The 15071-nt window shown below is 37.6% G+C and overlaps 1 protein-coding gene across 1 annotated transcript; it reads right to left on the minus strand.

Annotated features, from left to right (window-relative positions):
• Window positions 1-4263: 4263 nt before the first annotated feature.
• Window positions 4264-14153, minus strand: AGR3 (anterior gradient 3, protein disulphide isomerase family member). The gene is made up of 8 exons (XM_063152527.1): window positions 14032-14153; window positions 12212-12341; window positions 9878-9941; window positions 8529-8581; window positions 7817-7893; window positions 7496-7559; window positions 6439-6522; window positions 4264-5726 (listed from the first exon to the last, which is right to left on the minus strand). The coding sequence occupies exons 2-8, from the start codon at window positions 12315-12317 to the stop codon at window positions 5677-5679; spliced, it is 498 nt and encodes a 165-aa protein (XP_063008597.1). The 5' UTR covers window positions 12318-12341; window positions 14032-14153; the 3' UTR covers window positions 4264-5676.
• Between the last annotated feature and the right edge of the window lie 918 nt (window positions 14154-15071).

Consider the following 15071-nt stretch of genomic DNA (forward strand, 5'->3'; position numbering starts at 1 on the left):
TTAATGGAGTTGTTCCGCATCTCATATCTTGAGCCCAAGAATGCAGGACAGCCCATAACACATTTTTACTGGACTATGACTCCCTCTGTAGTAATTTGTTTGGTCAGTAAATAAGAAAGGGTGTTTTTCCAAGGAAGGAAAAATTTAATCTCCAGGTCCAGGGCAACTGCTGCTCTGCATCTTTGCATTCCTTTTTGGGAATTCATTATGGAATTTGAAATTTTTTTTAATTGTCAAGGTTGAGAGTATACGAATTACTGAGAACTAAGCCAGTGAGGCCATGAGGGAATATTTTTTCAATTAGGGCAAGGATGCTCCTTAGTAGCAATGTATATACAAAAATGTTTGAGAATACAAATAATATTGAGAATAACATAATAATTTGATATATTGGTTGTGGAGTTGTCTTCCAAGTGAAGCAGTGGAGGTCTGGAAGATACATGCTCTTCTGCTGCCCTTATGCTTTTATAAAAATGCTCAAGAGCTGTGTAAAATCACAGCCCCACCTACTTGCAGGCTTGAAGCAAAAAAAATCCCTTAGCACAGCAAGGGACTCGTGGACTTTTCTCTCCATCCTATGCAATATTCCTCACCATGGGGTGTAGCTTCTCCTCCAGGCAGTCACTGCTCTCTTCCCTGCATGTGAACCCAAGCAATGAGGCTGCTGGTTTTTATACATCCGTGCACTTGTCTCTCTGCAGCTGGCTGAGTGCTAAATAGCAGGGAGGGTTCTTGTGTGCCAGCCCTTTACAAACAATCACCTGGGGACATGTAGCCAGGCTGTGCTAAGGAGTAACCAGTGATACCTCAGAAAGGTAACAGAGGACACAGTAGATCTTTTTGGGGCCATTTTAGGCTCATTCCTAAAACAATTACACAGTCTAAGCACCAGCACACTCCATGTGGAGTGTTGTCTTTTGAGTCTTATAAACTTGAAAAGTTATTGTGTGTGGCATCTTTTCTCTTTCTCACAGGTCAGACTTAGAGGTGTACAAGGGTGACTTCATGAATGTCTGCTGGAGTTGGCATTATTGGGAAATTTCAAAATGCAGTTCTTGATATGGCAGTGTGAACTAAAAGATGATTCTGCTTATTTGGGTTTTTTTCTTTACATAAAAATAGGAGAAGTAGTAGTTACTGTGTGCCTTCTCTGATTCTAAAGGGATCAGAGATTGCAGCAAATATCTGATACCTCATAAAAGAAAACAGTCTGCTGAAATAGATGCACTTTTAGTGATGAGGGGGTCAGTTATTTACAATACATGGTAGCAAGCAAAGATGGAAGTGATGAATTGCACACACGTCTTAAGGAGAAAGGAAAAGGAATTAATAGATAGACTGCAAATTCTGTAGATTTTCTGGTGAAAAAAATAAATATTCTTTCCCTTCTATTCAGTGGTTTTGGACTTTTTAATTGCCATGGGGACTATTCATTTCCTTCTGATTTGCACTGTAGATCTCTACATCTATTTGAAAAAAGGAACAAACAAAAGGAAGCAGTCAGTGACTTGGTTGGTCCTGTGGAGGACACCTCAGCATTTGGAAATTTGTCTGTGTCAGCCTTTGGCAAGAACAGGTGTAGTACACAAAACAAGCCTAATTTTATCAGCCTTATTCTGCAAGATCAAGCTACTTTTGCACTTTAAGTGCTGAGGTGTCCCACAGTCTCTCACCTCCACAGTACACAAAGGTATGGTGCCTTTTCTTTTGTCCTGGTCAGGTGCAAATATTTGCACATGGGAAAATGTTTTAGCTCCACAGACCAATGGATCAGCCATCTGCCTGGAAAAGGGAACGCCTTTCTGTGCTGAGACGGATACACAGGGGAGGATCCTGTTCTGTCACTTCTCAGATTCCTGAGCCTCACCTCACTGACGTTAAGGCCACGTTTGTTTGTCTTCTCTTGGTCTGATTACACCAGATAAGTCCAGACAGTAAAGCAGAGACGGATATGTGAGCAGGTGGCAGTAATTTTGCTTCCCAGAATATGCTGTGTTCATACCAAAGGCAAAACTCAGAGAAATCTTTCTGTATAAAACATGGATTTCTACAGGTGATACCACATTGTGCCCATGTGAATGTTAACACCTAAACATAGAGAATACAGGTTATGAATTCTGTAAAAGCACACAGTCTACACAGATAGGTTTTCTCATCTATTGGTCCTTTTACTGTGAATGAATTTATTCTGTGTAAAACAACTTCTGCTCTCACGTTCACATTTTCAGTCTTTCATTCTCTTCCTTCAACTCTAACCTGGTTGGTTTAATTCCAGATAACCAAGGAATGAAAGGAAGTTTCCAACTCTTTTTTTAAGAAAGTGGAAAGCAAAGAGTAAAAACAAAAATCTGCCCACTAATATAGTGAGTAAATTTGTGTGGTGTGCAAACAGAAAAGCAGGGAATAAAAGAGGGAGCAGACTATCGCGCCACTCATTTCAGAGAAAAAGAGGGGAAAGAATCATGTGAAGTCTGTTATTGAACAGGTTACAGGTTTACTCTCTTATCACAGAAGAATGAGACCTTAATCTGAGATCTGAGTTTCTGTTCCATCAGCAGAAATATTACCTGGCAAAAAAGTTTTCAAAGAGAAGGCAGAAATGTAGCAATAGCTCTAAAATTAGGGATAAGTGTTGAACTAAGCTGTGAATAAAAAATATGTGCATAAAGGGTGTCTTTTACCTGAACATCTAGCTCCACCAAAAGGACTTGATCTGAGTCTTTAACAATCTCAAAGATTTAGTCCCATTTCTGAATGCTGTGGCTGGGAACAGATTTCAGCATGGTACTTATGGGGATTTGAGAAGGGAAAGAAGAGGGTGAAATCCTCTTTACTGACTTTGCAAAGAGATTTCATCTGACATGGTATAATTCATGTGCCTGTGGCATCTCTAGAAATTGACTACTTTCTGCTTGAATGAGTGGTTGTTAAAACTGTTACAAACTTCCAAAGCAGCAAATACTGTTCAAGGTTACAGATGCAATCATTATCAATAATCCCTTTGGAAATGAATCTGGATTTGCTTCAAATGTTAAAATAACATTCACTGCAATGTAAATCTAAAGGCTAGCTTTTGTCTGACAATTGAGTCAGTAATCATTGCATTGTTCTGAAGATTTGGTTATTTATTTTGTTTAATTTACATAGTTTGTTTCCTGTCTGCAGGCTCAATATCAAATGCCAAAAAAGAGCAGAACAAAAGTAGCCTTCCAGGACTAAGGTTTGAATTACTTTTTTCTTGCACAATTTCAATGAGTGGTAATTCTACCCTTAATTTCCTTTTGCAGCACTGAGGTAATATGAAGTTAAGCTTTCCTGAGATCAAGCAAGATCTGTATCACAAATCTTTTGAGATTCCAGCTTTGTGCATTCTTGACAGCCACCTCTTTGCTTATGGATGGATCCACTAAAGGAATAAAGAACTTTAAACTGGATATGAAGAGGGAAGGGGGTAAAAGCAGCTCCCTGGAGTTAAGTCTGGTAGTGTCACACAAATGTTTGAGGGACAGTGTGCTGGTGAGATCCTTTGGTCAGTTCTCTCAGTGGAGGTAGGGGATAGAGCCATGTGGCAGAAGAAACACAAGGGTTATTGATATTAGAAACCACAGAGTGCCTGGGAATGGGCATGTAGGAAGTAGGGCTTCTCCCCTCAAAATGGTGGCAGGATCAATAGCCCAGCTGAAGCACATCTGCACAATGCACACAACATGGGCAACAAACAGAAGGAACTGGAAGCCACTGGGAATCAGGAAAGCAGGTGTAGGTTGCCACCATGGAAACCTGGTGGGCTGAATGGCACAACTGGAGTGCTGCACTGGACGGCTGTAAGCTCTTCCAAAGGGACAGGCAAGGCAGGGGAGGCAGGGGGGTGGCCCCATATGTTAGGGATTTGTCATGACCTAGAGCTTGGTGATGGTGATGGCAGGGTTGATGTTTACGGGTAAGGGCTGGGGCAAGGCCAGTAAGGCAGGAGCGTGTTCAGGGAAGGGCAATGGAGCTGGTGGAGGATCTGGAGCACAAAGCTCCATGAGAAGTGGCTGGAGAAAAGGAAGACAAATGGCTGCTGTGGCTACCCTCTGGTAGCTAGTTTGCATTCCTTCCTCCAGAATATTTCTGGCATGCTCAAAAGAGGGTATGACCGCAGACAGGGAGATCTTGCCAAATCTGGAGCAGATAAAGATATAAATGAGTAGAGCTCAGCACAAATTAAAGGAATGAGATTTGCAGTTTAATTTTACTTCTAGCATTTTTCCCATAGGTTAAAAAGATCATGCTGATGGTAAAGACAATACATTTCTAATTACTGAAATAATTTTTTTTTCCTTCATGTAGAGGCCATTTATCTCCACTCTGTTAGAATATATGCTTATATTCAAATTTTACATAGTTATGAACACGTGGATATGTGCCATATAACTCACTCATGACATATTAATACTAGGTATTGTGAATTAGCAAAGCTTTCATGCAGAGATCTTTCTCGCAGCTATTATATGTACAGAGGCAGCATCAAGCAAACACAGGTGGCATAAAAAAGTGACACAGGTGCTTTATATGTAGCATAACATAACATACATGCTCCTGCTGCAGGTGGATTGCTGACTATTTTGCTCTAACAAAACCCCACATTGCTGGGATAGTAAACCATTTCAACTGACTTCATCTTTTAACTCAAAACAGGTGTCCACCCTTGCGTAGAGTAATCCTGTGAAAATTTTTCCAAGATTTTGTATGTCCAGATTCCCTCAGTAAGCTGCCAACTTTATGATGGAATGCTGTAGAAAAAGAGGGAATGGCCTGGGATGAGCTTCCCATTATTGAAATGACATTTAAATGCCAAGAGCTAGGATAGACCTCCTCATTTTTCTCATGCCAGAATTTACAAACATCACTTAGCCTCAGGTTTGGATTTCTGGGTCTATCTCCTTCCATCTCTCTTGCTTCATTGTATCTTTATTGCAGCAGAACATGTAGCTGCCTTTTGATTATTATCACCTCACTGAGACTGTGTGCTCAGTCCCTTCCATTTTCAGCTACCACAACAAAAATTAAAGGTTATACAAAGGATAGATAAGTCCAGAACTCAGTTGTTGTGGGGTGGTTTTGTTTATTTATTGGTTTGTTTTTGTGGGTTTGTTTTGGTGTTTTTTCCCCCTATGTAAGCTATTCCAAAATTTATAGTATGAGCTTTCAAGTCTGATTTGACAGCAAAGTTTCCTTTCCTTCAATGAAAAATGACTGTATAAAGCAGGGGTACACTAACAATTAATAAGCTTCTTGCAATAAAAGTTAAAATGGGGAGGCAAGATGCAGATATTAACTCATGTAATAAATTGCAAACAGACATCAAAAAGATTGTTTATAACTCCTCTTCAGAAGTCATAGCTCACCTAACTGAGTCATAACTGGATTGGTAAAATACAGCTTGAATTTCCTGCACTTAAAAACATAATTTTCAGTTATTTAGATAATTAATTGCAAAGTGTTTAATATATTTCTCCTCACGTTTTCCAAATGGGTGCTTTAGTCTTTCTATTTTTGTTTTCCGAGTTGCACATAAACATTTCTTATGAAATCTGATATACCAAATCTGCTTGGTAAAAGTTCAGCTTGCAAGTAGAGACAGAGAGGTGCAGCTTCACCTCGTGGAGGTTCTGGTCATTTCACTGTTACTGGTTACAGTTCTGTCTGAATGAGGCGTAGTGCTTTCTTCATGTTTTCTATTACTGAAAGAAAAGAAATAAAAACTGTGAAAATGTATTAGAAGTATATTTGTACAATTAAAAAGCTCCACCTAGTTGGATTTAGTAAATTATTCACAATGAAATTGATTTATGGTCACACATTTTATTTTAGAGATTGATACTAAGACAGAAAGTAAAAAATTTCATTAATCAAAATGTTTAACTTAAGGGATTTGACAAGAATCCTTTTGACTCCCCATTTCTCAACAGCAAGCTGGTAATCAGATGTGAAGTGTGTATTTGTGGTGAGATACTGCATTGGTGTCAAATAGACGGCATAGAGTAAGAACTGGCTCAACCTGAAAAATCACATTCCTTTCTGATATATGGCTCTTAGGGGTACAGACACAACCACCTGCATTTCTTTGCTGGTTCCCTCCCACCACTGGCTATTTACATTGTGCAGTCAGATACTTTTGAGTGACTTTCACCATTCTCCATAAAACTGCTCAGATCTTGATCCTGGAGGTTCTCACCCATGGTCTTTCACTTTTTCTTACTTGAATAGCCCCAATAAATTCAATGGGACAATGCGTGTGTTTGTTTTGCTAGAACAGGTTAGACCATTATAATTTATTGCAAATGCTCTCACAAGGAATTTATTCTTTGAGGTCCTAATGGATTCTCAAGCACAAGTGATCAGGATGGGGTGATCTGGCTGCTTACAACGTGAAATACAAAGGGAAATACTTACGGAACATCATGTCCTGCGGCTCGTACGTGTACAGCCGGTTGGAGTATCTTCCTGTAATATCAGCTCTTACCGTGAGAGATGGGTCTGAAAAAGGGTTTGGGTTAAACACTGCCTCCCATTCCCACAGCAGCTGAGGGTGATGGTGTGGCATTACTTTGGCAGCCCTGTTTGAGATTTCATCGGTGCAGCAATTACGAGGCCGTTACGCTCTGCTCCAAACAACTGCTCTTTACTTGGAGAAATCCTGGACAAAAGCTAATGCTCATTTTCATAGTACACAGCTATTTTTAAGTGCTAGGTTACACATTCATATTTAAAGAAAAACATTCTGTTTTACAGGTTCTGAGTTTACAACAGAAGAGATTAATCTGATTGGATGCACGCATAGTGGGGGTCATGCCTTTCTATGGCAATAGATAGCATGACTTACCTAGAGCACTCAAAATGAAAATCTTCTGATTCCTAATGTTCCCAGAGTGGGAATAAGTTGTTGTGAACATCTCTTCTCTCAGTTACCCTTCCAAGTTTATTATTAATTTACTGGTTGCTGAAACTACACTGCTCTTTGTCTGAGTGTGGGCTGAACTCTGAATGCCATCACGGAGTCATTCCAGGCTCCCTGTACAGCGAGTGAGAAGGAACAGGCACTCTGGGGCATAATTAATTTGGTACATTCCAGAAGTCAGCTTTAAAATGGAATAAATCCTTAGATGTCACTGACTATTGATTTATTCTGTGGTAATGTCCACTTTATAGCCATCTACAATCAGTCAGATATTTGAATTTTTCATTAAACTTTGTCTTGTACCAGCACTACAAAGAAGCATGGAGAGCAAAAGCTCAGATAATAACAGAGTTTTAAATGTCCTGCTCTCAAGCCCAAATTAGTACCCTCCAGGATATATCTGTAATCTGAGGAAGTTTACAATAGTCAAAGTATACAACAGAGGCAGAGAGATTTTCTTTTGGCAAAATGAATTACTTTGATGTCCCCACAGGACAACAGTGGTATAATTCAGATATAACAACTTCAATGATACGTAAATATTTTACATACCTACAAACATGATTCGAGGCACGTACTGTCCATCAGGTGACAGGTTTTTATCTGTGGTTTCATGCTGGTATAAAAATTAAGGCTAGTTGTTAAAATGTTTCAGTAAATTTTGCTGAAATAGTATCACCTGTGAATAACCTTGTACCAGAAGACAAAACCAGATAGGTACTACTCATGTGTGAATACACATGCACAATTGCCTCTACTTAAATAACTAAAATGTCAGATAAATTATCTAAAATGACATGTAAAACAAGGCAAAGAAAGAGAAAACACAGACCATGAAACGATACCAGTCAAATCGCCCCAAACCCTTCATACCATGAGATTCAGCATAATGAAGTTATTTTGGGCCATTTCCTGTATTTCTTCGTTTTCTGCGAAAGCTTTCTTCAGTGCTAGAAAAGACAGGATCACTTTGAAATCCATCTCAAACGCTGCCTCTCCATCTGTGCTTGGGCACCACACTGGCCAGAGACTGGGCCACATTGTTCCTGTCTCTGCTGATTCACATTCCTGAGGAGGCACTTCAGGCCTCTATCTCTGCTTTTGGGGGCTTTTTGGCCTGTGGCACTGCAACCTCTGGCTATGAAAATGGAAGCTCTCTTCTGTTATTTATGAAGCCTGTTGTCTCAAGGGACACCATGTCTTGGCTTGACAAAAGTGCATTATTCTCAGAAAATTCTTGTTAGATCAATTTCAGCAGCTCTGTCCTTGCTTCCTTCTTTAGTTACCATTTCAGGAGAGCTAAACAATATTAAAACTGTTCAATGAGTCAGTAGCCAATCTGTGCTTCTTAATTTAAAATGAATGCTGCATTTGGGATAGCAGTACAGCAGCAGTGAGAATTTTTCACGTTCGTTATTCTGTAGTTTCATAGTGGAGTTTTTGTAAACAATGGTAATAAATTTTTCACTTTTCATTTACCTGTTTTTCTGAATAATTTTCAGTAAGTGCAATGTAAATATATAGATAGGTTCAGTTTCTTATAAAAATATTCACAAGATTTTAACACACAAAAAATCAAAATTACCTTGGCAGTATTGACAGTCTTCCAAATGATGAATTACCATCAGTGGCTTGTTACTTTATTAATAATAATAAAAGATGTAGTTAGGTCATTTGACATGTATTCAGATGGATGATTTTACTAGCTGACTGAAAAAGGCAAATTGCATTTAATCTTATGTTAACCCACAGTAAAACCATATAAGCATTCTGTAAAATATTACAGAAATTTCTGAGCAAGGGAAAAGACCATAGGCACTGCATAAAAGACAGAAATAGAGAAACAGAGTTTCTATGTCTAAATGTCTAAATTCTGTCTATAGTAAGAGATTCTAGAAGAAAGAAATAACAGATCCACCATAATTTCATTTCCAGGTAGTAAATAATCAGATTAAATGGGTATTTAAAGTTGCTTAGGTAAGAATTTCTCCAGGGTTAAGAAAATAAAAATTATGTACATGAATTAGAATAAAATAGATTTTATAAGATTGGGTTTATCATCAAATACTTTCCATGAAAATTTTCTTGTGTTTTAAGGTTTCTTGAACAGATATATAGCATATTACAGATATATAGCATATTACTTATCTTCTGTAAATAGTTTGATAAAGTGTTAAAATTTTATATTTTGGATGTCAAAACATAAACAAATTCTATGCCTTTCCTCCCATATTTTTTAAACTATATTTACTGTTCAGCAGGTTGATTATTAATGCTGGGTCTGCTTTCAATATCAGGAGTTGTTAATTTCTAACCATTTTCACACAGGGTACATGAAATTAATTGTCTTTTGTTTTATAAATTATTTGCCTTCAATTGAGCAATAGCTCATGCTACACTATTATGATCTACAATGAACTGTAAAAGATATTTAAATAAGTATTGTTATGAATTCTCAAATATTTTTGCAGCTGAGTCTCAGAGAAGACAGCTCAGAACTTCCATTTCTATCAAGATGGTGAGAAAATACATCATGAACATATTCCAACTAAGAAAGTGTTGGGGGAAACATCAAAGGCAGTAGATCAACATGCAAGAGTAAATGTAACAGATTTCAAGGAAGTAATCAGAAGTACATGATATTAAAACACAAGAGATGTAGTTAAAAAAAAATGGTATCTATTTATGATTGATAATTTAAATGACAACATCTCTTTTGTGGCAAAGAAATGACAGCATTACATTAATGGCCCATGATGTTACTTCAGAGTCATGAGTCCTAGAAGTCCTTTTGTTTATAGACAGAGTCTGTTTTATTTAACTGGGTGGTCTGCAGATCAGCTCTCATGGTGTTCCTTTGCTCTGTCTCATTATTGTGTGTTCTGGCAAGACCAAGTAACAACTTTGTCTTCATGCTACTTTTTAATCTCTTACCTTTTCTTTGCTTGATAGAGTCCTTCTTCATAAGTCTGTACCCATGTAATTTCATCTCCCCACCCTAGAAATAAAACAAAAGGTCTAGCTGCTGGCCAAGCAAGTAACTCATAACATACCTTTCTTTCTCTTATTTCTTTTTTGTTTTTGTGTATTAACTTTTGTATGTAAATAAGATTTGGGGTTTTTAGTTGACAGTTCTCTAACATTGTGGATATGTTAATTTCACATCTCCTGACAGACACACTAAAAGGTTAAAAAACCTCAACCAAACAACCCAACCTCCCTCAAAAATATCATCTGGTTGCATATCCACTTCAAGTCCTTTGACAGACTTTAAGTTATCTTTCTAAATGCTAAGAGGTCCCTAAATCAGCCTCCTAGTCCTTTCTATCTTCATATTGTCTGCCCAGTATTTCACGTAGACCCTGGGACTTGCAAAGAACCTGGCATATAATGAGAGAAAAATAAAATATGACAGCTAAAATAAGATCAGCTTTAATATGAATATAATTAGAACAGTCTTGGAATATACACTTAACTCCAAAGTAACTTTAATTCCTGAAGTTGCAAGCCCTTCATTTAATTAAGAATTCAGTAAATGAATGGCTGTTAAATAAAAATCTCCACTGAAACAAAATCCTAACAAACATGAGCTCCATAGCTCATCCATAGCTGGGGACATCCAGATCTCAAAAATCAAGTTGTCCACTTGGTTTTATGCCTTCATCTCCCAAGGATGCCAGCCCTTGCATAGTAGATCCCTGTATACCAGGCAGTGTGGCTCCATTCATGACAATTGTTCTACAACTCTCATGGGAATTGTAGAACAGTTTCTGGACCAGGACCAGGTTAAAGCTCTGTTTCTTCTGTGCTGTCTGGACAGTGCTTTGCCCAGCCCAGATTTTGCTGTTGGATTTCTCACAGGACAATTGCTTGTGGTGCTTCTAGACCATGTCCTGTTTCAGCGCACAGGTCTGTCTGATGATGGTGGGACTCTGGCATGCTGACCAGTGCCTTCCCAACCCTGGCTGCTGGCAGCTCCTGTGGCAGGGAACTGCACACTGGAGTCAGCAATCTGGGGGCATTTTGCAGCATGTTCAAGCATTTTCCCTTGGACCGTGAAAATTACAGGGAAAGTGCTCAAGGCATCCCAATAGACCTGAAATAGAAAAGTTAGATCTGTTTTCTGTGACTACTTTGTAATTTGTTTGCTGGGTTTTTTTCTGTTTTGTTTTGGTTTGTTTTGTTTTTTTCCAAATCTGACAGAATGCAAAAGATTTTGTTATCTTTTTTGTCCATTTAGGCTTACTGGAAAAAATAAATCCTGATCTAGGCAAACTAAGCAACATAGCCCAGACTGATAATAAACTTTCCCCAGGGACACTGCTTGCTAACAGTGCTTTGAAATTTCTCTTAGGCTAGTCCAGGTGGTGCATGATTTTGTTAAATGATCTCTGAGCAATTAGGCTCAGATGGAATGTCTGAGAGATGTGCAACTTTGCCAGGATAGGGAAAACTCAGATCCTGTAGGATCCAGTCATTACATGGCCTGCAAAAGAGGTTAGGAAGAGAGATGAAGATTTTTTTTGCTGAATAGTCCCAAAAGTTTTGTTGAATAGTCCCAAAAGGAGGAGAAAGATGGGGAAGGGGAAAAGAGCTTGCTAAGCTATTTTTCTGCTTGGATTTCTAAGGATTGATTAGATATGAATAAATTAAAACAGAGTCTTTATTTAACATACAGGTTGAAAATAATGAACCATAAGTGAATTACAGACAGTCATGCTTTGCAGTGGATATCTAATGAAAAGCAAAAAAAAAAAAAAGTCATGCAGGAAACCCCACCAATGGTTCAAACTGTTCTGTGTACAAAAATGAGTCTGTAGAAAATTTGTTCCATAGCAACTGATGTTATGGTAGGTTACAATAAGAACATATATTTCAATTGGTCTGTCAAAGAATATTTTTTCACTGATAGTCCTCCATGTAATCTTGATTTGAGAGACTCAGGTTATTTACTTCTGTTAGATCACTAGGAGTTATCTAAAATTTACAAGTTACATGAGGTCCTCAGTCGTATGCTTAATAAACTGATGGAGTCAAATGATCTGGAATGAGAACATATATTATTTAGAGCATCACTTAACACTAAAGAAAACACACCTCAGTAAGTGTATATGTGCATTCTATGTATGTTTTATAAATAAATATGTTTGTACATTTATGGAATGTATATATAGATACAGATTCTATAAATGCACATTCACAATAAATATATTTGCTGGTCTATAAGGTGAGATAAGGAGATAACTACATTCAGTGAACATACAATACCTCTTGACAGGGTCTGAGGTGCTCGTTTTTCCTTTTTAATTGCCATGGCAAGGTTGGAAGTGACTGCAATTAGCAGGAGGGACAAGGCCAGTGTAGAATGGAGCATTATTTCCCTTCCAATGCAAGGAAACTGGGAAACAAAAAACAGCTTTAGTCACATGGATTTATCACTTGGTGCAGTGTAGATCAATATGTTAGTGGCATCCTAACAATCTGTACTTCAGAGACACTTCTTTTTTTCTAGAAATGCTTGCCTTTGTGAGGAAAATGCAAACTGGAAGTGCTTAATTTTGCTGTGCAATGCTACTTTCAGCAGCAAAATGAGGCTGCAGGGTACTGTTCTCATGTGATTCTCATGAACTAGTACAATGTTGTAGTACTGGATCACAGCAATTTCAAGATACTGCTCCAGGTTTTTAAATTTCAGTGATACGTAACAGCATGGGATTTTTATTTCTTTTTAGATTGGAGCTTTTTTGTCAAAATATGTCTCATAATATCCTTCTTAATTAAGTAGGAAGATTGGTAAGAATTTGCCACAAGTACAATATTCATAAATTGTCAAATCCTTCCAAAACTTTGAAATTGTGGTAATTTTTTAAGTCTCCACTTAAAAAAATTCCCATTCTTTGTTTCATATTTTACACTGAAATTCAGCTCAACTCCTTCTGAATAAAACAATTCATCTGCGTTTCTGGCTGGTTGAGTATTCTCTTCCTGGATCATTATAAGAAATTCAGTAACTTCTTACCTTGATAAAAGTCAGAGAACAAAAGCAAGAGTTGAGAAAAAGCATTACAAAGCCAAATTGTTTTTAATTGATAAGTTTACTTTCTTCAGTACAATCACTTCTAGGCATTAAAGATCTGATACTCAGGTGGATATCAGATGGTTTCAACTGAGTTAAAAAATGGAATGCTTGTAGGTCAGGATACCTCTCAGTCATCTCACTGGAGATTCCACTTTTCAGAGGCTGAGCTTTAGGAGCTGCCAGGACGCCCCACTGAGAAATTACTTTGACTTGAATAAAAAATACCCAAACCAAATGAATAATAATAACTATGACCCTCCACCCCTGCTTTGCAAAAAAGAAAAAAAAAATATCCCCCAAGACATTTGTGCCTGTACTGATAAAGAAAATCTATAACTTGCATTTAAAATTGATGTTAGTATGGAATTGCAGCCCTGAGCAATGGCAAAAGAAAATGCTTCATACATTTTAGGACTGAGAGGCATGAAAAGTACTATTTTAATGGATCTCTCCACATCACAGAATCACTGTTAGCAGTTAAATTTCTTGTGAACAAATTAACACTCCATTTCTAGTAACTGGCAATCTCAATTAGAGAAATTCATTCTATTCGGGTGACTGGAGAAAAAAAATTACATTAAAATATGCAAAAGCTAGGAAAAAATAAATTGTAATTTTGTAGTAAGAAGTAGTCTTCCACAATGTATTAATAAAAAAAAAAATCAAAGTGTTAATCTCTTTAAATCACAGGTAAAATCATCTGAAGCTTAATAATTGATTTCCTATTGAAAATTAAGAGGGCTTTGGAACTGCAACTGGAGGCAGTTTAAATTTAATATTCCATATTTTTGATGCTGCATATTCCAATGTTATTTAATTGTTTCAGGTAAAAAGAGGACAGCCAACACCACATAGATTGCCTTCAATTCCCTGCCAGAACAAACATTTGCTAGCTAATCTCTATGCATCTATCACTTGTCTTTTTGTATACCTAGGCTTGTAAGGCATTTGTGAACAAAACCTCGCTGCTTTACTAAAGGAGAGTTAAGAATGAGAAATACTTGCTCACCACAGCGACCAGTTCTCCTGATTGAAGGTCCTTTTCCTGGAATTTGTTAGTTAAAAATCAGCTTTTTAAGCACAGAACACCTGAGCTGCCCAGGTCTCTGTGTAGCAGCAACAGCACATTCACCTGGGAAAAAATGAGAGGAACCTCTGAGCTGAAAACCAAAATGATGTGTTTCCACCCTCCCCCTTGCTTTTCTGCCTTGCCTCCAACTTTCTCTCTTGCAAGTTCCCATGCTTATACCCTGAATCCTTGCATTTCTCTTCATCTTAGCTTGTATCAGGTGTCTTGTATGAGGACTGGAAATAAATAGTGGCTTGTGTGTGTCTGCTAACACCCCCTCCAACAGTTTGAGTCTGGCTTTTGTCCAGTGAAAAAAGAAACCACCAATGAAAGCTGGAACTGGAGGTGCTTTTGTTCCCAAAGAATGGCAGAGTTCACTGGTGCTTGAAGATAGGAATGAACCTAATAGGAAGACATAAGGGTTACTTTGTGTAGAGAAGTGTAATTAACAAATAAAACATTCTCTTTTTTTTTTTGAAAGGGAAATAAAAATTATTTATTTAAAAACTATGGTTTAAACCGCATGATTATTGCTCCTGGGAGTTGTAGTTTTAAAATATCTGTTTTTTTGGAGATGACGCTTGATATAATTTTACTGAACTTCATGAATACAAGCAAAGTCCTTTATTCATCACTTTTGCAGAAAGAAGGAATGAGCTGGATCACCTTTTCCCTCCTCCTTGAATAGCTTTTGCAGGGGAATCAGAAGCAATCCTCTTTTGTGTCTTCTTCTCCTGTGTATTTGTTTATATGGACTGTATGGTTACTGTTCTTAGAAATATTGAATTTTTCCAAAATTATGGAAATATTTTTGAGATATTGTGTTAAGATCTGAGGTATTGTGTTTTTCATGGCACAGGTTTATTATTGTATGGGATAAAGCAGTAGACAGTCAATCACATAGACTGAAATTAGTGCTGAGCTACCTGAGAGTTCCCTTTAGCAGGGTCATGTTCAGCAATTCATCTCTATATTTGAAG

The sequence above is a fragment of the Melospiza melodia genome, chromosome 1 (assembly GCF_035770615.1).
Source record: "Melospiza melodia melodia isolate bMelMel2 chromosome 1, bMelMel2.pri, whole genome shotgun sequence".
Classification (NCBI taxonomy): Eukaryota; Metazoa; Chordata; class Aves; order Passeriformes; family Passerellidae; genus Melospiza; species Melospiza melodia.